General features: G+C 45.4%; 1 protein-coding gene across 2 annotated transcripts in view; it reads left to right on the top strand.

Annotated features, from left to right (window-relative positions):
• The window catches only part of LOC147734889 (alpha-N-acetylgalactosamine-specific lectin-like), a 123,782-nt gene that overhangs the window by 36,532 nt on the left and 62,219 nt on the right, over window positions 1-25,031 (top strand). For both annotated transcript variants that reach the window (XR_015307609.1, XM_086953667.1), the window contains exon 4: window positions 13,838-13,978. Coding sequence is in view for 1 of the 2 variants with exons in the window: in XM_086953667.1 (XP_086809793.1) it covers window positions 13,838-13,978 (141 nt within the window). In the remaining variant the exon portion in view is untranslated. The remainder of the gene's footprint in view (window positions 1-13,837; window positions 13,979-25,031) is intronic.

The raw sequence follows: 25,031 nt of genomic DNA, 5'->3' as shown, positions 1-25,031 counted from the left end.
TCATCAAACCATGGGGCCCCCTTTCCTTTATCTCTGACCCTTTCTTTTCATTCTGGTGCCACTATATCAATGGCCTGCTGTAAGTGAGTAAATAAAGCTTCACTTTTATGGTCTAGATTATCCTCTCCCACATCAGAGAAAGGGATTGAGTGTAGCGTGGCTATTAGGTGATCTGCCTCAATATTTTCCAGATTCTGACCTTCCTCCACAAAGGCGGGGGCTGTGGTAGTTGACTATCAATTGGGACCCAACATCTCAACAATGAATGATCCGACCAGGCGCAGGGGCTGATATCAGTTATCAGTGCCTGAGGCTGTGAAGACCATATTAGATCTAAGGTGTGGTCATTTACGTGAGTGGGACTATTAACCAGTTGCTGCAAGTCCATCGAGAGCATAGTGGTCTCAAATAGTCCCACTACAGGCTCTCTCAATGATACAATGATGCAACCGCTACTGATGATAGTATCGCTTCTACTGCACGCTTATGTGTAATACCATCCGCAAGCACTAGTGGAATGATGAGTGAGACATTTGCTTTCCTTTTTTACTTACAGATCCAAGATGGTGGATGCCACTTGAATTAGTAAATAAAAGAATTAGGAATTTTATTATTAAAAGATCTCCCTGTCAATATATATGTTGATCTACTGCTGGAATGTAGAGTACTGAGCATGATAGGCACGTTAAGGGTTGTCCAAAATGAAACATTTACTCAGCACATAGAAGAGGTCATAGTGACACCATGGACTAATGCATCCACACCAGAGATTTATAGTTGACCTCAGGGCTATAAGTACAAATCTTGGCAGGTCAAGTTAACCTTTCCTTTTTTGAGGTTGATAAAATTAGTTCAATTAAGCTGGGGAATAATAATCATCTGTTGTTCAGCACCAAGATACGCTTCCCGGTGAATGAGTGTTTTATTAATACACATGGAATGTTATGTTATAAATATTTGTAGGAAATCCACATTTACTGGGTGGTCACTAGGCATATTTAACTTGACTATAAGTCCACACTATATGATACACAGTGTACCCAGGGTCTGGAAGTTAAATGCCACTAGTGGACTGCACCAACAATGTTGTTGCCCATTACAGTGGCAATGTAAACATGGCTTCAGTGTAACCTGACTGTAGAAACTGTAAACACTGCTTTGCAACCTGTCAACATAAACTCTTGACAGGTAAAAAATCCTCTTTTAAATATGAATGGGTTATAGGTAGGCTTTGGTGCCCACAAGGTGGGGTTTGTGGTATTTAAAAGTAGAACATGTAGAAATGTAAGGCTAATATGTAATTACAGTCACTATCACCCAAACACAATGTGTCCCTTTTTTACCATGCCAGGACTAGCTGTCCTATTTAGAAAACCTGAGTTCAAAATAAAATCTTAATACTATATTTTAGGAAAGGGACCAGCCACAAAAATGATTATACAACTGTAGTTATAGTTATTAAAAACCCAATTCAATGGTGAAGTACATTTTTTAATAAAGATAAGGAAAAAATATTTTTTTGAAAATTACCTATGCCTTGCGCAATGAGTCAATTAACCCATTAAAGAGGTTGTCAAGTCACAGAAACATGGGGGATACTAGTAACATTCACTACCTTACCCCATACTTCTGGAAATGTGGCTCCCAGATAGTGATCTAACAAAACTTGGCTCTCTACAAAACAAAAGGACCTACTCACACAAAGCAAATTATCCGTTTGCAACACACATTTCTGTGGGACAAAGCCTGAATAAATGAAGAAATAAAAGGAAACAATTACAGCCCTCCCTCCCCCCACATGGATAATAAGAAGTGCTGAGCTTTTAACTTCCTCCACACAGACTATGCAGCACTCTCCTGTTGTAGCAGTAGAGTAGATACATATGATGCTCACAATATCTACAAATGAACCTCTATCTCCCACACTGTTCTGCCCCCCCAGTACTTTGTCACACTGCATGAATCCCTCTCCCCCCCCCCCCAAAAGGGCACCCAGCATTGCACTCTGGGACCCTATCTAGCCTCCTATCTTAAAATTATTCAAATATATACAAATTACAAATTACACAACAGATTCATCATTGATGCCCAAGAGTACGAGGGACCCTTTCCCAGAGTCCTGAGCACTAGATTGGTGTACACTTCCATGTCACATCCTAATCCCAACACACTAGGAAACTAGTAACACATTTATCTAGAAAACGTGCAGACCTACAGCATTGCGTGTACCTCAGTAGCCTCAATGAACTGGCCTATCATCTGACCAGCTGACACTGCTCTTGTTGGCATGTGGAAGAACAAGGCTTCTCCAATCACATATCTCATATCACTCATACCATGTTGATTGTGCTGGGGATGTCTCTGTACTCACAGAAGCACCACTGCCCAATCTATAGTCACTCATGCAATGTCCCTACATAGTATTTACTTTAAGGTAGTTGTAAGAACCCCCACACACAGACCAATGCTCATGTCACTCTGACTAGTATGTTCAGGTATAAATCCCGCTTTCATGGAACCAACTCACGGTGCACAGGGATCTCATCTGCCTGGACTTTGTTCATGGATGCAAGAGTCACACATCCAAGTAATCTTAGGGGTTTTCTGCCACAAACACGCACATTCCTCAGCACAACTAATGTATTTGTGTGTCAATAGCAACAGGTGGATTCCTGCTGCTGTTCTGTGCTCACATGTGATGAAGATCTACTGAAGAGCTCTCAATCTTGGCCAAGATGTGCAATTTGCACTGCAGCTGAATGCATTCCTTGTTGAGGTGCCATGCATTCAGGCATGCTACCTACCAAGACGGGATGTCTCACATGCTTTATTGCTCAGCACATTAAGGGTAAGTATTTGCAACAGCCTACAATTTGTATGGCCAGGGTCAGCATCAGGGAGGAGGGGTTGTCTCTTCAGAGACCTGTGGCATATCAAGATAATCATAAACCATAATTAAAGGAAGGAAAATGGAGACTGTGCCTCAGTTGGGTAGTCAAATACAGCCATAGCTGGGCCACGGTGCCAGACACCTGCTGCACTATTGATAACTACACCAACTGCATAGATCCTGAGAGCTGGCACTGCAAACACTCTTCCAAAGAGGAACATTTGAGGAGAAACAAGGATTCATAGCCTACATTTCAGTTGTCCTTTATTTGTTGATTCTTTATTCTTTCCAACACCCACTTCAGTATGGGCAAGAAATTAGTTATCTGCGCATCCCAGACTCATGCCACCCATATAGCCAGGTTCTGAGCTGGGATGGGGCAGTGAGATAAATAACGGTGATGGATCAAGCCCTGATCTTTGGACTGGGTAAGAAAGGTCTGTTTAACTCAGACACTCTGTTCATCACCACCCCCTTTTTGTAAATCGTTTTTGGCCACTATAGGTGTGGCAGGGTATACTCAGACATGAGTCCCTTTCTCACTGCTCCATCAGGATTCAAGCAAGCCGGGCCGAAGAAGGCTGAAATGCCAGAAACCGGTCCCCGGTAGCTTGTCTCCTTTCTGGTGAAGAATTGGCTTAGTAGTTTAGTCTGCCCTGTTCCCATGATGCACTGGGCCAGGGACAGACTGATTTGCATATAGCCAGGTTCTGAGCTGGGATGGGGCAGTGAGACAAATAACGGTGATGGATCAAGCCCTGATCTTTGGACTGGGTAAGAGTGGTCTGTTTAACTCAGACACTCTGTTCATCACCACCCCCTTTTTGTAAATCGTTTTTGGCCACTATAGGTGTGGCAGGGTATACTCAGACATGAGTCCCTTTCTCACTGCTCCATCAGGATTCAAGCAAGCCGGGCCGAAGAAGGCTGAAATGCCAGAAACCGGTCCCCGGTAGCTTGTCTCCTTTCTGGTGAAGAATTGGCTTGGTAGTTTAGTCTGCCCTGTTCCCATGATGCACTGGGCCAGGGACAGACTGATTTGCATATAGCCAGGTTCTGAGCTGGGATGGGGCAGTGAGATAAATAACGGTGATGGATCAAGCCCTGATCTTTGGACTGGGTGAGAGTGGTCTGTTTAACTCAGACACTCTGTTCATCACCACCCCTTTTTTGTAAATCGTTTTTGGCCACTATAGGTGTGGCAGGGTATACTCAGACATGAGTCCCTTTCTCACTGCTCCATCAGGATTCAAGCAAGCCGGGCCGAAGAAGGCTGAAATGCCAGAAACCGGTCCCCGGTAGCTTGTCTCCTTTCTGGTGAAGAATTGGCTTGGTAGTTTAGTCTGCCCTGTTCCCATGATGCACTGGGCCAGGGACAGACTGATTTGCATATAGCCAGGTTCTGAGCTGGGATGGGGCAGTGAGATAAATAACGGTGATGGATCAAGCCCTGATCTTTGGACTGGGTAAGAGTGGTCTGTTTAACTCAGACACTCTGTTCATCACCACCCCCTTTTTGTAAATCGTTTTTGGCCACTATAGGTGTGGCAGGGTATACTCAGACATGAGTCCCTTTCTCACTGCTCCATCAGGATTCAAGCAAGCCGGGCCGAAGAAGGCTGAAATGCCAGAAACCGGTCCCCGGTAGCTTGTCTCCTTTCTGGTGAAGAATTGGCTTGGTAGTTTAGTCTGCCCTGTTCCCATGATGCACTGGGCCAGGGACAGACTGATTTGCATATAGCCAGGTTCTGAGCTGGGATGGGGCAGTGAGATAAATAACGGTGATGGATCAAGCCCTGATCTTTGGACTGGGTAAGAGTGGTCTGTTTAACTCAGACACTCTGTTCATCACCACCCCCTTTTTGTAAATCGTTTTTGGCCACTATAGGTGTGGCAGGGTATACTCAGACATGAGTCCCTTTCTCACTGCTCCATCAGGATTCAAGAAAGCCGGGCCGAAGAAGGCTGAAATGCCAGAAACCGGTCCCCGGTAGCTTGTCTCCTTTCTGGTGAAGAATTGGCTTGGTAGTTTAGTCTGCCCTGTTCCCATGATGCACTGGGCCAGGGACAGACTGATTTGCATATAGCCAGGTTCTGAGCTGGGATGGGGCAGTGAGATAAATAACGGTGATGGATCAAGCCCTGATCTTTGGACTGGGTAAGAGTGGTCTGTTTAACTCAGACACTCTGTTCATCACCACCCCCTTTTTGTAAATCGTTTTTGGCCACTATAGGTGTGGCAGGGTATACTCAGACATGAGTCCCTTTCTCACTGCTCCATAAGGAGTCAAGCAAGCCGGGCCGAAGAAGGCTGAAATGCCAGAAACCGGTCCCCGGTAGCTTGTCTCCTTTCTGGTGAAGAATTGGCTTGGTAGTTTAGTCTGCCCTGTTCCCATGATGCACTGGGCCAGGGACAGACTGATTTGCATATAGCCAGGTTCTGAGCTGGGATGGGGCAGTGAGATAAATAACGGTGATGGATCAAGCCCTGATCTTTGGACTGGGTAAGAGTGGTCTGTTTAACTCAGACACTCTGTTCATCACCACCCCCTTTTTGTAAATCGTTTTTGGCCACTATAGGTGTGGCAGGGTATACTCAGACATGAGTCCCTTTCTCACTGCTCCATCAGGATTCAAGCAAGCCGGGCCGAAGAAGGCTGAAATGCCAGAAACCGGTCCCCGGTAGCTTGTCTCCTTTCTGGTGAAGAATTGGCTTGGTAGTTTAGTCTGCCCTGTTCCCATGATGCACTGGGCCAGGGACAGACTGATTTGCACATAGCCAGGTTCTGAGCTGGGATGGGGCAGTGAGATAAATAACGGTGACGGATCAAGCCCTGATCTTTGGACTGGGTAAGAGTGGTCTGTTTAACTCAGACACTCTGTTCATCACCACCCCCTTTTTGTAAATCGTTTTTGGCCACTATAGGTGTGGCAGGGTATACTCAGACATGAGTCCCTTTCTCACTGCTCCATCAGGATTCAAGCAAGCCGGGCCGAAGAAGGCTGAAATGCCAGAAACCGGTCCCCGGTAGCTTGTCTCCTTTCTGGTGAAGAATTGGCTTGGTAGTTTAGTCTGCCCTGTTCCCATGATGCACTGGGCCAGGGACAGACTGATTTGCATATAGCCAGGTTCTGAGCTGGGATGGGGCAGTGAGATAAATAACGGTGATGGATCAAGCCCTGATCTTTGGACTGGGTAAGAGTGGTCTGTTTAACTCAGACACTCTGTTCATCACCACCCCCTTTTTGTAAATCGTTTTTGGCCACTATAGGTGTGGCAGGGTATACTCAGACATGAGTCCCTTTCTCACTGCTCCATCAGGATTCAAGCAAGCCGGGCCGAAGAAGGCTGAAATGCCAGAAACCGGTCCCCGGTAGCTTGTCTCCTTTCTGGTGAAGAATTGGCTTGGTAGTTTAGTCTGCCCTGTTCCCATGATGCACTGGGCCAGGGACAGACTGATTTGCATATAGCCAGGTTCTGAGCTGGGATGGGGCAGTGAGATAAATAACGGTGATGGATCAAGCCCTGATCTTTGGACTGGGTGAGAGTGGTCTGTTTAACTCAGACACTCTGTTCATCACCACCCCCTTTTTGTAAATCGTTTTTGGCCACTATAGGTGTGGCAGGGTATACTCAGACATGAGTCCCTTTCTCACTGCTCCATCAGGATTCAAGCAAGCCGGGCCGAAGAAGGCTGAAATGCCAGAAACCGGTCCCCGGTAGCTTGTCTCCTTTCTGGTGAAGAATTGGCTTAGTAGTTTAGTCTGCCCTGTTCCCATGATGCACTGGGCCAGGGACAGACTGATTTGCATATAGCCAGGTTCTGAGCTGGGATGGGGCAGTGAGATAAATAACGGTGATGGATCAAGCCCTGATCTTTGGACTGGGTAAGAGTGGTCTGTTTAACTCAGACACTCTGTTCATCACCACCCCCTTTTTGTAAATCGTTTTTGGCCACTATAGGTGTGGCAGGGTATACTCAGACATGAGTCCCTTTCTCACTGCTCCATCAGGATTCAAGCAAGCCGGGCCGAAGAAGGCTGAAATGCCAGAAACCGGTCCCCGGTAGCTTGTCTCCTTTCTGGTGAAGAATTGGCTTGGTAGTTTAGTCTGCCCTGTTCCCATGATGCACTGGGCCAGGGACAGACTGATTTGCATATAGCCAGGTTCTGAGCTGGGATGGGGCAGTGAGATAAATAACGGTGATGGATCAAGCCCTGATCTTTGGACTGGGTGAGAGTGGTCTGTTTAACTCAGACACTCTGTTCATCACCACCCCTTTTTTGTAAATCGTTTTTGGCCACTATAGGTGTGGCAGGGTATACTCAGACATGAGTCCCTTTCTCACTGCTCCATCAGGATTCAAGCAAGCCGGGCCGAAGAAGGCTGAAATGCCAGAAACCGGTCCCCGGTAGCTTGTCTCCTTTCTGGTGAAGAATTGGCTTGGTAGTTTAGTCTGCCCTGTTCCCATGATGCACTGGGCCAGGGACAGACTGATTTGCATATAGCCAGGTTCTGAGCTGGGATGGGGCAGTGAGATAAATAACGGTGATGGATCAAGCCCTGATCTTTGGACTGGGTAAGAGTGGTCTGTTTAACTCAGACACTCTGTTCATCACCACCCCCTTTTTGTAAATCGTTTTTGGCCACTATAGGTGTGGCAGGGTATACTCAGACATGAGTCCCTTTCTCACTGCTCCATCAGGATTCAAGCAAGCCGGGCCGAAGAAGGCTGAAATGCCAGAAACCGGTCCCCGGTAGCTTGTCTCCTTTCTGGTGAAGAATTGGCTTGGTAGTTTAGTCTGCCCTGTTCCCATGATGCACTGGGCCAGGGACAGACTGATTTGCACATAGCCAGGTTCTGAGCTGGGATGGGGCAGTGAGATAAATAACGGTGATGGATCAAGCCCTGATCTTTGGACTGGGTAAGAGTGGTCTGTTTAACTCAGACACTCTGTTCATCACCACCCCCTTTTTGTAAATCGTTTTTGGCCACTATAGGTGTGGCAGGGTATACTCAGACATGAGTCCCTTTCTCACTGCTCCATCAGGATTCAAGCAAGCCGGGCCGAAGAAGGCTGAAATGCCAGAAACCGGTCCCCGGTAGCTTGTCTCCTTTCTGGTGAAGAATTGGCTTGGTAGTTTAGTCTGCCCTGTTCCCATGATGCACTGGGCCAGGGACAGACTGATTTGCATATAGCCAGGTTCTGAGCTGGGATGGGGCAGTGAGATAAATAACGGTGATGGATCAAGCCCTGATCTTTGGACTGGGTAAGAGTGGTCTGTTTAACTCAGACACTCTGTTCATCACCACCCCCTTTTTGTAAATCGTTTTTGGCCACTATAGGTGTGGCAGGGTATACTCAGACATGAGTCCCTTTCTCACTGCTCCATCAGGATTCAAGCAAGCCGGGCCGAAGAAGGCTGAAATGCCAGAAACCGGTCCCCGGTAGCTTGTCTCCTTTCTGGTGAAGAATTGGCTTGGTAGTTTAGTCTGCCCTGTTCCCATGATGCACTGGGCCAGGGACAGACTGATTTGCATATAGCCAGGTTCTGAGCTGGGATGGGGCAGTGAGATAAATAACGGTGATGGATCAAGCCCTGATCTTTGGACTGGGTGAGAGTGGTCTGTTTAACTCAGACACTCTGTTCATCACCACCCCCTTTTTGTAAATCGTTTTTGGCCACTATAGGTGTGGCAGGGTATACTCAGACATGAGTCCCTTTCTCACTGCTCCATCAGGATTCAAGCAAGCCGGGCCGAAGAAGGCTGAAATGCCAGAAACCGGTCCCCGGTAGCTTGTCTCCTTTCTGGTGAAGAATTGGCTTAGTAGTTTAGTCTGCCCTGTTCCCATGATGCACTGGGCCAGGGACAGACTGATTTGCATATAGCCAGGTTCTGAGCTGGGATGGGGCAGTGAGATAAATAACGGTGATGGATCAAGCCCTGATCTTTGGACTGGGTAAGAGTGGTCTGTTTAACTCAGACACTCTGTTCATCACCACCCCCTTTTTGTAAATCGTTTTTGGCCACTATAGGTGTGGCAGGGTATACTCAGACATGAGTCCCTTTCTCACTGCTCCATCAGGATTCAAGCAAGCCGGGCCGAAGAAGGCTGAAATGCCAGAAACCGGTCCCCGGTAGCTTGTCTCCTTTCTGGTGAAGAATTGGCTTGGTAGTTTAGTCTGCCCTGTTCCCATGATGCACTGGGCCAGGGACAGACTGATTTGCATATAGCCAGGTTCTGAGCTGGGATGGGGCAGTGAGATAAATAACGGTGATGGATCAAGCCCTGATCTTTGGACTGGGTGAGAGTGGTCTGTTTAACTCAGACACTCTGTTCATCACCACCCCTTTTTTGTAAATCGTTTTTGGCCACTATAGGTGTGGCAGGGTATACTCAGACATGAGTCCCTTTCTCACTGCTCCATCAGGATTCAAGCAAGCCGGGCCGAAGAAGGCTGAAATGCCAGAAACCGGTCCCCGGTAGCTTGTCTCCTTTCTGGTGAAGAATTGGCTTGGTAGTTTAGTCTGCCCTGTTCCCATGATGCACTGGGCCAGGGACAGACTGATTTGCATATAGCCAGGTTCTGAGCTGGGATGGGGCAGTGAGATAAATAACGGTGATGGATCAAGCCCTGATCTTTGGACTGGGTAAGAGTGGTCTGTTTAACTCAGACACTCTGTTCATCACCACCCCCTTTTTGTAAATCGTTTTTGGCCACTATAGGTGTGGCAGTGTATACTCAGACATGAGTCCCTTTCTCACTGCTCCATCAGGATTCAAGCAAGCCGGGCCGAAGAAGGCTGAAATGCCAGAAACCGGTCCCCGGTAGCTTGTCTCCTTTCTGGTGAAGAATTGGCTTGGTAGTTTAGTCTGCCCTGTTCCCATGATGCACTGGGCCAGGGACAGACTGATTTGCATATAGCCAGGTTCTGAGCTGGGATGGGGCAGTGAGATAAATAACGGTGATGGATCAAGCCCTGATCTTTGGACTGGGTAAGAGTGGTCTGTTTAACTCAGACACTCTGTTCATCACCACCCCCTTTTTGTAAATCGTTTTTGGCCACTATAGGTGTGGCAGGGTATACTCAGACATGAGTCCCTTTCTCACTGCTCCATCAGGATTCAAGAAAGCCGGGCCGAAGAAGGCTGAAATGCCAGAAACCGGTCCCCGGTAGCTTGTCTCCTTTCTGGTGAAGAATTGGCTTGGTAGTTTAGTCTGCCCTGTTCCCATGATGCACTGGGCCAGGGACAGACTGATTTGCATATAGCCAGGTTCTGAGCTGGGATGGGGCAGTGAGATAAATAACGGTGATGGATCAAGCCCTGATCTTTGGACTAGGTAAGAGTGGTCTGTTTAACTCAGACACTCTGTTCATCACCACCCCCTTTTTGTAAATCGTTTTTGGCCACTATAGGTGTGGCAGGGTATACTCAGACATGAGTCCCTTTCTCACTGCTCCATCAGGAGTCAAGCAAGCCGGGCCGAAGAAGGCTGAAATGCCAGAAACCGGTCCCCGGTAGCTTGTCTCCTTTCTGGTGAAGAATTGGCTTGGTAGTTTAGTCTGCCCTGTTCCCATGATGCACTGGGCCAGGGACAGACTGATTTGCATATAGCCAGGTTCTGAGCTGGGATGGGGCAGTGAGATAAATAACGGTGATGGATCAAGCCCTGATCTTTGGACTGGGTAAGAGTGGTCTGTTTAACTCAGAAACTCTGTTCATCACCACCCCCTTTTTGTAAATCGTTTTTGGCCACTATAGGTGTGGCAGGGTATACTCAGACATGAGTCCCTTTCTCACTGCTCCATCAGGATTCAAGCAAGCCGGGCCGAAGAAGGCTGAAATGCCAGAAACCGGTCCCCGGTAGCTTGTCTCCTTTCTGGTGAAGAATTGGCTTGGTAGTTTAGTCTGCCCTGTTCCCATGATGCACTGGGCCAGGGACAGACTGATTTGCATATAGCCAGGTTCTGAGCTGGGATGGGGCAGTGAGATAAATAACGGTGATGGATCAAGCCCTGATCTTTGGACTGGGTAAGAGTGGTCTGTTTAACTCAGACACTCTGTTCATCACCACCCCCTTTTTGTAAATCGTTTTTGGCCACTATAGGTGTGGCAGGGTATACTCAGACATGAGTCCCTTTCTCACTGCTCCATCAGGATTCAAGCAAGCCGGGCCGAAGAAGGCTGAAATGCCAGAAACCGGTCCCCGGTAGCTTGTCTCCTTTCTGGTGAAGAATTGGCTTGGTAGTTTAGTCTGCCCTGTTCCCATGATGCACTGGGCCAGGGACAGACTGATTTGCACATAGCCAGGTTCTGAGCTGGGATGGGGCAGTGAGATAAATAACGGTGATGGATCAAGCCCTGATCTTTGGACTGGGTAAGAGTGGTCTGTTTAACTCAGACACTCTGTTCATCACCACCCCCTTTTTGTAAATCGTTTTTGGCCACTATAGGTGTGGCAGGGTATACTCAGACATGAGTCCCTTTCTCACTGCTCCATCAGGATTCAAGCAAGCCGGGCCGAAGAAGGCTGAAATGCCAGAAACCGGTCCCCGGTAGCTTGTCTCCTTTCTGGTGAAGAATTGGCTTGGTAGTTTAGTCTGCCCTGTTCCCATGATGCACTGGGCCAGGGACAGACTGATTTGCATATAGCCAGGTTCTGAGCTGGGATGGGGCAGTGAGATAAATAACGGTGATGGATCAAGCCCTGATCTTTGGACTGGGTAAGAGTGGTCTGTTTAACTCAGACACTCTGTTCATCACCACCCCCTTTTTGTAAATCGTTTTTGGCCACTATAGGTGTGGCAGGGTATACTCAGACATGAGTCCCTTTCTCACTGCTCCATCAGGATTCAAGCAAGCCGGGCCGAAGAAGGCTGAAATGCCAGAAACCGGTCCCCGGTAGCTTGTCTCCTTTCTGGTGAAGAATTGGCTTGGTAGTTTAGTCTGCCCTGTTCCCATGATGCACTGGGCCAGGGACAGACTGATTTGCATATAGCCAGGTTCTGAGCTGGGATGGGGCAGTGAGATAAATAACGGTGATGGATCAAGCCCTGATCTTTGGACTGGGTAAGAGTGGTCTGTTTAACTCAGACACTCTGTTCATCACCACCCCCTTTTTGCAAATCGTTTTTGGCCACTATAGGTGTGGCAGGGTATACTCAGACATGAGTCCCTTTCTCACTGCTCCATCAGGATTCAAGCAAGCCGGGCCGAAGAAGGCTGAAATGCCAGAAACCGGTCCCCGGTAGCTTGTCTCCTTTCTGGTGAAGAATTGGCTTGGTAGTTTAGTCTGCCCTGTTCCCATGATGCACTGGGCCAGGGACAGACTGATTTGCATATAGCCAGGTTCTGAGCTGGGATGGGGCAGTGAGATAAATAACGGTGATGGATCAAGCCCTGATCTTTGGACTGGGTAAGAGTGGTCTGTTTAACTCAGACACTCTGTTCATCACCACCCCCTTTTTGTAAATCGTTTTTGGCCACTATAGGTGTGGCAGGGTATACTCAGACATGGGTCCCTTTCTCACTGCTCCATCAGGATTCAAGCAAGCCGGGCCGAAGAAGGCTGAAATGCCAGAAACCGGTCCCCGGTAGCTTGTCTCCTTTCTGGTGAAGAATTGGCTTGGTAGTTTAGTCTGCCCTGTTCCCATGATGCACTGGGCCAGGGACAGACTGATTTGCATATAGCCAGGTTCTGAGCTGGGATGGGGCAGTGAGATAAATAACGGTGATGGATCAAGCCCTGATCTTTGGACTGGGTAAGAGTGGTCTGTTTAACTCAGACACTCTGTTCATCACCACCCCCTTTTTGTAAATCGTTTTTGGCCACTATAGGTGTGGCAGGGTATACTCAGACATGAGTCCCTTTCTCACTGCTCCATCAGGATTCAAGCAAGCCGGGCCGAAGAAGGCTGAAATGCCAGAAACCGGTCCCCGGTAGCTTGTCTCCTTTCTGGTGAAGAATTGGCTTGGTAGTTTAGTCTGCCCTGTTCCCATGATGCACTGGGCCAGGGACAACTGATTTGCATATAGCCAGGTTCTGAGCTGGGATGGGGCAGTGAGATAAATAATGGTGATGGATCAAGCCCTGATCTTTGGACTGGGTAAGAGTGGTCTGTTTAACTCAGACACTCTGTTCATCACCACCCCCTTTTTGTAAACCCATCACCCTGGTGGCAGACATAATGTAAACAAAAAGCCCTGCCACTTTCTCCATGGTAATGTTTGCAAAGCATATTCCAGTCCTCTTGAACTACATTATATAGTACCGTGACTTAAGATGGAATCAATATCTTGCATTTTGTAATCTCTTATCAATAAAATCCAGTAGCTATCAGTATTGCTACACAGTGGAAATGAATTTTGTACTGTGCGAGCTCCACTGTTTGTGATAATGTAAGATATTGAAAATTAAAGACGTCATATACAATCAGTGTTAAGTGTTGGAAGTATTCTACCAGACTGTCTGCTGATTCACATTCCATCTCCCTATGTTTAAGAAAAAACTCCAGGCCTCTTGTATCATTATGACATGTTTACATGTGGTTATCATCTTCCATATTTTTAAAAAATTCTGTTTGTGCTGTACTATATAGCACATATGCAAAGTATGTCAAAGGGTAGCATTTTGTACTGTGAGAGTACCCTTCCAGTACAAAATCTATGTTAGACATTACACACATAGCTTTGCATTATGATGCAAAAGTGTATATGAGGTTCTTGGCTGCCTACAAGTTCATCAGATCTTTTGGAAGAGAGCACCAAATCTTCATCAGTATGGTGCTGCTTCTCCTCTCACTCAATGCAGCATATCTGACTTTCTGGCTGAGTATTAAAGTCAAGAATTATCATTGTATTATAACATAACACTACATTATAGAATCAGGTGCCAGCCCCAGTGTCTAATCTGATGTACATTTTGTTTTTCTTCTCAAGTCAATATGTCTCTCCTACTATTCTCACTTGGCCTCCATTCACAGCGAAGAAGAAAATGATTTTATATTTGTTCTGATGGGGAAAACAGTGGATCCTTACAACAAAGGATCCTACTGGATAGGAGTACATGACATCTTCAAGGTGAGTGACTTTTATTCTTATTATGTATTACATATATAGTTTTCTATGTTATGTTTGATACTTCATCCCTATTGCTAAATTAGTCTCTTTGTCTACAAGCTCACTCTCTCCTCAGACAGACTGTATTGTATCCACCCATTAGAATGCAAATATACCAGCAGTGTTCAAAGACCTCTTTGATCAAGGTTCTCATGCAGAAGGACATGACCACTCTTGCAAGAGCAGGTATGGAACAAAGGCTAGATGTACTAAGCTATGTCGCCATCTCAAACAATTCAATCCACATAATTGGACTCCAAAAATGTATTTCTTAAATACTTGACCCATTTTAGGACTCGAGCTTATCAACTCCATTCTCCATTTGAAAGAGGAATGTTGTATAGCATGTCCCTTCCAAATTGTGAAACCATACCATATGTAGCAATGGTTTGAAACTGCAATTCTGTTCACAAGCAAGTGAAAAGTTACTGACTCCCATATTAAAGCATCCATATTTCCTGTAATATGCTGCTTGATGGTCTGCTGACCCTTACCGATAACCAATGGTAGGGAGCTGGCATTTGAAACTTACCTTACAAATATTAAAGAGATAGGTCCATCTGCAAACCACTCCAATCCCTAATTTTGTGAATCTGCTTAATAGTAGATTCAGTTTTCCAATCAATAGAAGGTATACACACGCTCCACAACATACTATCCATCAGTGGCAGCAACCATGGCAAGGACCACCTCCTCCATTTGACCCCTTTGTATCCCAGTTTGCCCACTGGAATAGATTCTGCGCTCTTGATGAGGTAGACTGACTTACCTTTGATGAAACTTCCTTCTTACATCTGGACACCAACAGGGGTGAGGAGGACGGTTCTCAAGTTACATCATATTCGATATGCCCTAATCTTCCAACTACGATGGCCACTAGCCAGATTCAGTTAACATCTTCTGTTCTAGAGAGGGAACGTACAGAACCTCAAAGTCATAGCGACATTATTGGCACTAGAGGAGAAACCACCAAGGAAAAAATAAAAATCCTTAGCTGGAACCTCGCGGGCATCCATAGGAAATTGGATCTGCCCGAGTGGAGTGATTTGGTTGAATCACATAAGATCTGCATGTTTCAGGAGACCTGGAGTACTGAACCACTCCACCGGGTTGGGTTCGTAACCTACTTTGTCCCAGCTGAGAAACCCAGCCATGGGAAGGGGCGCCCCTCGGGGGGCCTCATTATCTGGGTAAGCATTTCCCTTAACTGCCGAATAACATCTAAGCAGATATACAACCCAGATATCCTAGGTATTTCTTTGTCCAACCCCTGCAGAGGTTTGTCTCTAGTTCTTTATAACGTCTATGCTAGAGGCACAAAAAATGGGTGCACCTCATCTGTAATATCTGATCTCGAGGTGCAGCTTAGGGACCATAAAGAAGCTGATCATACCCTAGTAGCAGGCTATTTTAATTGCACTTACGAGCCACTTCCCTTGGATGGTATCCCTGACCTGGGTGAAGAAGATAGTAGATGGGGTATTCCCTCACTCTCCATCCCTCCGATTAAGCGTTGGACCCGTAGTGCAGTGCAGTTAAATGCACTGACCTTAGAGTTTGGGCTAAGAGCCACTAATGGCAGTACATCTTCCGACCGGATGGGTGCTCCTACGTTCAACGGAGTTGGTCATACCTCGAGGATTGACTATATTCTGTTGGACTTAAAGCTCTGGAGTCTGGTCGAAGATATGGTAGTTACACCGACTGTGGAGAGTGACCATAATTCGCTTTCCCTAATTATCACGAATCCCTCTGTCCAATGGTGCATTATCAGCACCATCCAAATGTATACACAAGGTTACTGTCTCCTCTTGCGGAAGACGCTTAAAGTGGAATAAAGTTGCCAGTAATGCTGACAAACTTTCTAATATAGACGAGGTTCTTATGGCCTCACAAACAGAGCTTGATAACATCGACTTAGCCACGTTAGCGGATAAGGCAACATCCATTTTTGAAGCTGCTGTCAAGGTTATAGGCGAAGCTTTTTGGGTAAAGGGCTCCGCAGGGAGGAATACGTCCCAGCACAAAACCAAGGGGATGCATGACTGGTACATCACAGCATGTAGGAAAGCTAAGACTCGCCTAATTGAGGCCGTTAAAGGCAAATCCCAACCCCTGATACAGATAGCCAGGAAAGAGCACAAGAGAACACTGGTACAAGCAAAAAAGGAGTGGGAAGAGGCCTATTGGTTTACCCTTAAAGAAGCTAGCTCCAAGAAAGATTCAAAATGTTTTTGGGACACCATAAGAGCTAGAAATAGGCCAGATAGTGACTTGATTACTTGTAATATTCCAAGTCAGGCGTGGGTTAAACATTTCTCAAAGCTCTACACCCGCCAAGATGATCATCTTACTCCCATTGCTTCCAGTGATCCTGAAGGGGGGGTCGTGGCTCCACTATCGTTTCCTCCAATTTGGGACACCCATCCTAAAGATTTCGACTTTACAATTAAAGAAGTGGAATATGCAATAGGCACTATCATCCCTCAAAAAGCTGCTGGCCCGGACGGTATTCCTGGCGACCTTTTGAGATTTGACATCCCGAAGAGGGGGAAACTGATTTGTTCCCTACTTGTCGCCATCTGTAGGGGGCGCCCCTATCCCCTCTTCGTGGAAAGGGGCAGAGATGGTCCCTATTTATAAAAAAGGCCCCAGAGAAGATCCATCAAACGTTAGGCCCATTAGCCTGTTAGACATTAGTCAAAAAGTAGTTGGCAAGGTTCTACTGGTCAGAATACTAGACTGGGTAGAAGAAAATATAATCCTTTCTGATTACCAGGCGGGTTTTAGAGTGGGCACCGGGACAATTGAACAAGCTTTTAGATTAATGATGGTGTATTGGAAAGTCGTGGTTATAGGCAAGGGCAGTCTTTACCTCACATTCATCGATTTAAAGACTGCCTTTGACCTTGTACCTAGGGAGACCCTATGGAGTGTATTGGCAGATATGGGGTTGCCCCACTACCTACTATCCTTACTCGTTAGGCTACATGAAAATAGCTTTGCCCAGATTAGGTGGGGCCCAGGGGGGGAAAAAACAAGCAGTATCCTGGTTGAGAGAGGTGTCCGCCAGGGATGCGTGTTAGCTCCCACCCTCTTTTCCCTTTACATCAATGGGGTGGTTGAGCATCTCCGGGAACATCCTTCAGATGAACCATCCCTGGCTGGCGAACGCATACCCACCCTCCTCTTCGCGGATGATACGCTTTTAATATCAAAAACCCCAATAGGCCTCCAAAGGCTCCTAAATAACTTTCAATCCTTCTGCTCCAAACGAGGCCTGGAAATCAACACAAGCAAGACAAAATACCTTGTGTTGAATCCTCCTAAAAAAACAGTCCGCTCTCCTACCCTGAATGCTAAACCTCTGGAGAGGGTAGAAGTCTTCGACTATCTTGGTATTCGCCTCTCTCATAAAATGGAATGGACCCCTCATTTGGACAAAATGCTGTTAACTCATAAGAGGATAACAGGAGCTCTCCTGAAAGAACAACGCTCCTGTACAATAAGACCAATAGCTGCAGTCCTCGAGATCTATTCGGCCAAAGGGGTTAGTTCTGCTCTCTATGGGGCAGAACTTTGGGGTTCATCCATCACTGACGATTTACCAAGATCCGAGAAGAAATTTTGCAGAGCGATTATGTCACTCCCTCAGGGTACTCCCACGGTCCCGCTAATGTTGGACCTAGGTTGTTACCCAATTGATGACCTTGCAAGATTATGCCCACTTTTGCTATGGGCACGTCTGTGGCGTGTGGAAGAACTTAGTAAATATGCGCAAGGTGTAGCAGAAATCATGTTATTACCGGGGTGGCATAAAATCAAATGGTTGAGAGATATGAAGACATTGTTACTAAATCTGGGCTTAAACGAAGCGTGGGCAAACAGAACCTCACCCCCGAAGTCAACTCTTAAGAAACTTTATTGGGACTGGATTTTGCTACAAAGGAACACTAGCACTACTATGGGCAGACTTACGGAGGACTTCTTGAAGTTTAAGGACCAACCAAAACGGGAAGTGTACCTTTGATAGGGCTTTGTACTTCAAATTCAGAGCAGGAACTCTTCCTTTGTATTCTTTTACTTCACGCTGGAAATCCCCTCCACAGTCTATAGAGCTTTGCCCAGCATGCCTAGATAAACCAGAGACAGTGGCACATTTTATGTTTGAATGCGGAGAGTATGCCCTTCCTAGGAGGGTTTGGCTCAAAAACTTATGCCGGGAGCTGGGCACTAGGAGCCACATGGCCGCAATTCGGATATTAATGTCTGACAGTCGTGCCATCTATGCTTGCGCCCTAGCCACATTTTTATCATGGGCCTGGTCCATTCGAACTAAAAGGCTAAAATCAACTGTTTAATTCTCTTTTTAAATTGACTGCCAAATGAACTGTTTCGTAAATTTGTAAAATTTTTAACCAATTTTTTCTATTGGGTTAAACTTTTACTGTATGTCCATGTTTGCTTTTTGCTTTTAAACTTGATGTATCTGTGATATATGTGCAGCTTTTATGATACCTTTTTATCGAAATAAAGCCTTTTTGACTTTGACTTTGGCTTAATAGTAGATAGGTCAGTTTGCAAAATAAGTTTCTGGTCACAAAAATGGTTGAACATTTGGACTTTTTTTGCAACCAGAAGTGTGTAAATCTGACCTAAAGCATGATTTTACTTAAGACAGATGTTTTCCGAAAAGCAACATGAGCCAACATATCTTCTCTTCTCCCGTAGGAAGTTCTACTAAGGGTTTGGATTGTACAGTAAGGGCGTTCACACAGTGCAGTTAGGGTATGCAGTGATGGACACAAAGAACAGGCGTAGGACGGTGCTACCAGTAAAGAGGGAAACCCTGAAGCCTCTCAGAGGCAGTCTGGCAAACGAAGCCAGAACACCACACAAAATATACAGCAGGTACTGGGCACACGTAAGGTATACACAACTTTTAAGTGATTAGGTCGGTTGAGACAAAAACAATGGACACCGTTTTGTATGGTGAAGACAATATATTAAACTTTATATACATCTTCTTTCTTTTGAATGTTGAACGCCAGCCAACAGGTGTTTCATCAACAGGGCAATGCCTGTGACTCATCAGGGCGATAGATCCGGTTTAGGAACAAATCACGATGTTGAAGTAGAGGGCAAGAGTCATAGGAGTGACGGATAACTTGCTCGCACAGTCGGGTACGACTGACGCTTTATCTCCTGGAAAATCGATGTGGCTGCATGTCTCGTCGGGCGGAAAGTGATCAGGAGATCACTTTCCGCCCGACGAGACATGCAGCATTTGATTTGTTCCTAATCACCGGATCTACCGCCCTCATGAGTCACAGGCATTGCCCTGTTGATGAAACACGTGTCGGCTGGCGTTCTGTAAACATTCAAAAGAAAGAAGACGTATCTAAAGTTTAATATATTGTCTTCACCATACAAACCGGTGTCCATTGTTTTTGTCTCAACCGACCTAATCATTTAAAAGTTGTGTATACCTTACATGTGCCCAGTACCTGCTGTATATCTTCTCCCGTACCTTACCTTTTTTGTATGTCATCACTTTCGATTGAAAGTGTGAGGTGACTGTTTTCCAGGGAGGTTTTATAATGCTCTGAAAGGACACATAAAAGTTACCATACATTTTACTGTAGGAAATTCATACAAAGTATACTAAACACAGGTCCACCAAAAATTAACTACTTTCAGCAGTATATTAATTCACAGACGATATATGATACTAAAGTACAACCAGTATATATGACTCTCTTAATTGTTTGAGCTGCGTTGTTTCCCCAATCCCCCTTTCATACTTTTTCTTTATTCTCTTTCTTTCTCACTCATACACATGTACACAAATTCCTTATCTCTCTCTCTCTCTATCTCTGTTTCTCTTTCACACACGCACACGCACATCAACAAACAAATTTGGCAAGCAAAAGAAAACTATTAGGAATCGGTTCTGATTGGAAATTTTCCTGGCCTGTCATACCAAAAGCTCAAAAGAGTTTTGGGTCATCCTCAACCGCCTCCGCAGGGGATCGGAAATTTCTAGTGTAAATGGGAACAACGTTATCTGGTTCACACACATTAGCTCACTGTAGAGTGATTCAACAAAACACCTTAATTTGCAAACCATCAACAGCTGGCAAAACTCAGAGGACAAAAGTACGGAGGAGGCAAATTCTTCAATGCACAATAACCTTCACAACCACAAGAATCAACAAATTGATTCATAAAAGCAGAGCTGACGGAGCCCCTGGCCCCAACCGTATTCCTGTGTCACTCTACAAACAGGACGCAGCGTTTTATTCCACATCACTGGGAAAGCTCTCTATAACATGTATGGTCACCAAATCCATCCTGTCATCTTGGCAAGGCTCAGGTTTGCACCTCATCTATAAAAAAGGCCTAGTCATATCCCCTGACAGCTACTTCTGGATGTCGAAGCCAAATATTTTGCCTCACTCGTCTTGGAAGATCTTAATGCTTTGGAAAATTCTAGCCATCTGATACCCTTCAACCAAACCGGCTTTAGAGCTTTATTGGCGCATCTGATAACCTTGTAGCCATCATGATGCTTGTTGTAAAACAAATAAGGAAAGGAGAGCTTCTATAATGCTGTTTTATAGATCATAGCAAGGCCTTTGATCAGGGAAACTGACAGTTGCTTTGGTCCAAAGTCACAGCCTGGCAAATACCAGCACCACTTTTAAGTGGCATTCAATTGTTATACTCTGATACGTGGGCCAGAGTAAAACTAGGAACTAATACTTCAATTACAATAAAAACTGAACCCAGCATCTAACAAGGGTGCATATCAGCCTTGGCACTCTTGAATCTGCATGTGTGTGACTTGGCATCAGCACTGGACTCCTTTGTCAGTCTGTAGTAAAGGAAGTAGGCTGGTACCAAAAGGTATATATATAAAATAAGGATGTTTATTGTGAGTAACAGAGAGTAGTTGGTGCTCCCACCAAGACTAGCAAGTAACTGCCCACAAGAAGCATTACACAGAACATCAGCACGCTAAGAATCTAAATGGAACAAATGACTTAAAGGAGAAAGAAGCAAGTAATACTAAATGAGAATACAACACAGTCATTCACTAAAACTAGTGAATCAGTCAATAACTACACTCCTCTATGCAGAACATGTAGTCCTTTTACGTGAAATTGTGACGGGGCCACAAAGATTGATCAGTACACAATATAAACGCAGTACTTTAAATGCGATGACAATTAACCTCGAAAAAACAAACATCATAATATTTGGCAGAAAAAGGAAAAAACAAGGTGCCTGGTTTCTGAATAATCATCACTTGACCAAATCAAACACATTGTTGTGTGTTGGCTGAATGATAAAGGAGGTCACCCAAATATCTCAACTCACTGAGACCATGAACTGCATCTTTGCAATTTGCTTTCCAAAATAATGTTTAAAATCACAAAACAGCCCACTCTGGAACCCATGATGAAGATAATTAACATCAAAGTTATTGCGGGCCCTGGGGCCTACCAAACAGTCAGTACCCACAACAGTGGGCAAGCCACTCCCCCCCTGCCTTCAAGCAGAACCTCCCACTCTCCCTTTTTCTCCGGCCAGTCTGGAGCGCTTTCCCACTGGGCCTCACCAATCACAACGCTGCTATTGCAGCTTTGTGATAGGCGGAGGGGAGGGAGGCTGACTTTCCTGTGATGATGATGAGAGCTGCCTGCAGTAATAGGAAAACGGAGGACGGTGGAAATCGGGAGTGGGACCCATCCAGAAGCTCAGGGGGCACAGGAGTGTAAGTTTTATTTTATGTATTTTTTTTAATGAACCCCTCCCGTCTCCCCCCCGCCCGCGACGACCCCATATCCATCCCAACCCGCCCGTCATGCCGGCCGTGACTGCCCTATTGTAGGTAAAAAGTTGGTCTGAACAAGGCATTTTCAATTTTTTTTCCTTAACTGAGAACAATACATTTCAGAAGGGAGTTGGGATATAGTCGAATGCAGATACCCTCAATTGTTGCAGGTAAAATATCCTGATAGGTTAATGCGCCTACAACGGAAGTCTGCTTGCAGCTTCCTAGCTTGATTCACAGTGATCCCAACTCTGCATCTAAATGAGTCCCATTTAGTAGGAGGAAAATGACACATTTTTAGCAGTGCTAAAAAGCCGCAAAACCGTAAAATAAAGCGGTATATTAAAAAAATTATTCTGGGCATGCATCTTCATTGATAGATGGTTACGTAAACAGGCAAGGCACTCAGGTGTAGTAGGAGGGTGTTGCCACTGACTTGGGCATTACTCTTGAAACATTTATTCATATAAGGATATGAGTGGTTTTATTTAGCAATAGTGTGTGCCGCTTCACAGCACAATGAAGCAGGTTGCAGGTTACTTCTCGTGAGCCAGCCAAGAACCCACTATTTGGTCGCGGCGCTCACTTCGCTTTACGGACAAGCAGGATGGTTCTCATAATAAACGGTGCTGTTGTCGGTTGTTTTTTGGAGGAACAGAAACAAGGGCGCAGCTTATAGCTCATGCCACCCACACAACTGTGTACTGTCCTGGCTGGTCACGCACCCGGAAACAAAAGGGACATCTTCTGGAATCCCAACAAATCCAGTGAGGCCTTCATGGTACAGTGTACACATGGTAGTAAATGCTTATACAGAAAGAACAATATAAAGTGAAAATTGTCTACAAGCGATTTTCTTTGTGATCAAATGTTATGATTATTTATTTTATTTTATTTTATTTTATTTATAGTGTTTTGTATAGCGCGGACAAGATCCGTGGGTATCAGAGCGCTTAACAAGGAAAGAATTACAGATAGACATTATAATAGCAGTAATAACAACAAAATAGATATGAGGTAGAAGGCAATAAACTGTATGGACGTGATTAGATATATATATTCCTAATGTCTGTGCAATTAGCATTAGGTGGCGAACAAGGCTTAGCTTGTGTCATGGTAACAATCCAAGCTCGGTGAGGTAGGGTTATAAGGCATTCCAGTGCATATCAAGGATAATATGGATAAATAAATAAAGTGAGGTAGAGGTTATATAGTTTTGTCTGTGAGATATAGATATAAGTTCACAAGTATATGAGGTAGCAGTAACGTGTCTAGCCTCGGCTTGAACATGGAAACAGTCAATTATCAGATATTGATCTTCCAATTTTTCATGAAGAGGACAACCCTCTGTTAGCGTAAATGATCATCCCAGTAATCCGTAGGTTTCTCTATGTAGGGTATTTACTCATCAAGTGGCTCTTCAGTTCTCGTTTGAATGTTACTGTATTTTGAATCTTCCTGATGTTTGGAGGGAGTGAGTTCCAGATTCTGGGGGCAGCTCCGGAGAATGCTCGGTTGTAGGTCTTCATCTTGTGGAAAAAGGCTGGTCCCAATAGCAACTCTTTTGCGCTTCTAGTTGGTCTGTTACCTCCTGATAGCTTAAGTTTCTTGGCTAGGTATCTAGGCATGTTGTAGTGAACCGCTTTATGTGTAATACAGGCCATCTTCATTTGAATTCTGGCCTCGTAAGGTAGCCAGTTTAGTGCTTTCAGGTGAGGAGATATGTGATCGAATTTCTTCGTTCCCATAATGAGTCTAGCCGCTGCGTTGAGGCAGGCTTTTAGTGGTGCTGTGGATGTTTTCGGTAGGCCAGCTAATGTGGTGCAGCCGTATTCGATCTTCGAGATAACTAGTGATTGGATAGCCAGTTTTAGATCCGTCTCTGAGATAAAGGGTTTCAGTTTTCTTAAGTAATTCAAGTGGAAGCGGGCGCTCTTGGCCATTGAGTTAATATGGTCTTTCATGTCGAGGTTCTCATCTAGCGTAATTCCTAGTGATTTGGCTGAGTTAACTAGGGTTGGGGTGCAATTTAGCGCCGTCACCAATTTAGTCCATTCCTTAACTTCAGATTGGATCCTTGTCGGTGAAATTAGCAGGAATTCTGTTTTCTGGGCGTTTAGTTTCAGATGGTTCATTGTTAACCATCGCAAAGCTCTCTTTAGTGTCTTGTTCATTAGGTCAATGTCCTCAAGGGAGGCGATCTTTATGTATATTTGAGTGTCGTCTGCATACATATGATAGGATATCTGTGATTTTTGAAGGATCTCCGTGAGAGGTTCTACATACAAGTTGAATAGATCTGGGGATAACGTTGAGCCTTGTGGAACCCCGATTGCATTGGGGCGCGGGGAAGAGATTGCTTGGTTAACCAGGAATCGCTGAGTCTTGTTCTGTAGGAAAGAGTTGAACCATTTCAGCACGTTTCCGGACAAACCCATCCTGTCTTGTAGCCTGGTCATTAGTACTTCGTGCTTTACCGTGTCAAATGCTGATGACAGGTCTAGGAGGATCAGTAGGCATGTTTGATTTCGGTCTAGGGCTTGTAAGGCGTCATCGACAATATGCAGGATCGCAGTTTCAGTACTGTGCCCTGTTCTGAATCCTGATTGGCAATCATCTAGTAGTGAGAACTTAGCGATGTGTTGACTTAGTTGGCCCTGCACGCATTTCTCAATGAGTTTGGCCAGTAGAGGGATGTTGGTCACTGGTCGATAGTTATTCGGGTCTGTTGCATCAGCTGTCGGTTTTTTGATGATGGGCACTACCTGCCCTGTTTTTAGGCAGTCAGGGAGGGTCCCTTGTGCAAGTGAGGCATTTATTATCTCGGTCCAGATCGGAACTAGAGTGTGGCTGATTTCTCTTACACACTTTCCCGGTAGAGGGTCTTGATAGTGGTTGTTCGGTCTAAGTTCCGCCAGCGTTTTGGCGATCTTTCCCTGGTCGTATAATTCAAATGTGTCCCAGTTTGCCTTATTTTTTGTTTGGAGACCCTCTGTTGACACATTGGCCTCATTTTTAGGTGGAGGAAGGGTCATAAGGTTAGCTGCTGCATTTGTGAGTTCAACTTCTAGCAGTTTGGATTTTTCCGTGAAAAATGAGGAGAATTCCTCGCAGCTTATGGGAGTTTTTGTATTCTCTTGAACCGTTTTGGCTAGTTTATTTGACTGTTGTTTT

The sequence above is a fragment of the Lissotriton vulgaris genome, chromosome 1_2 (assembly GCF_964263255.1).
Source record: "Lissotriton vulgaris chromosome 1_2, aLisVul1.2, whole genome shotgun sequence".
Taxonomy (NCBI): domain Eukaryota; kingdom Metazoa; phylum Chordata; class Amphibia; order Caudata; family Salamandridae; genus Lissotriton; species Lissotriton vulgaris.
Note: the sequence above shows the minus strand (reverse complement) of the source record. Positions and strands in the feature narration are given on the sequence as shown.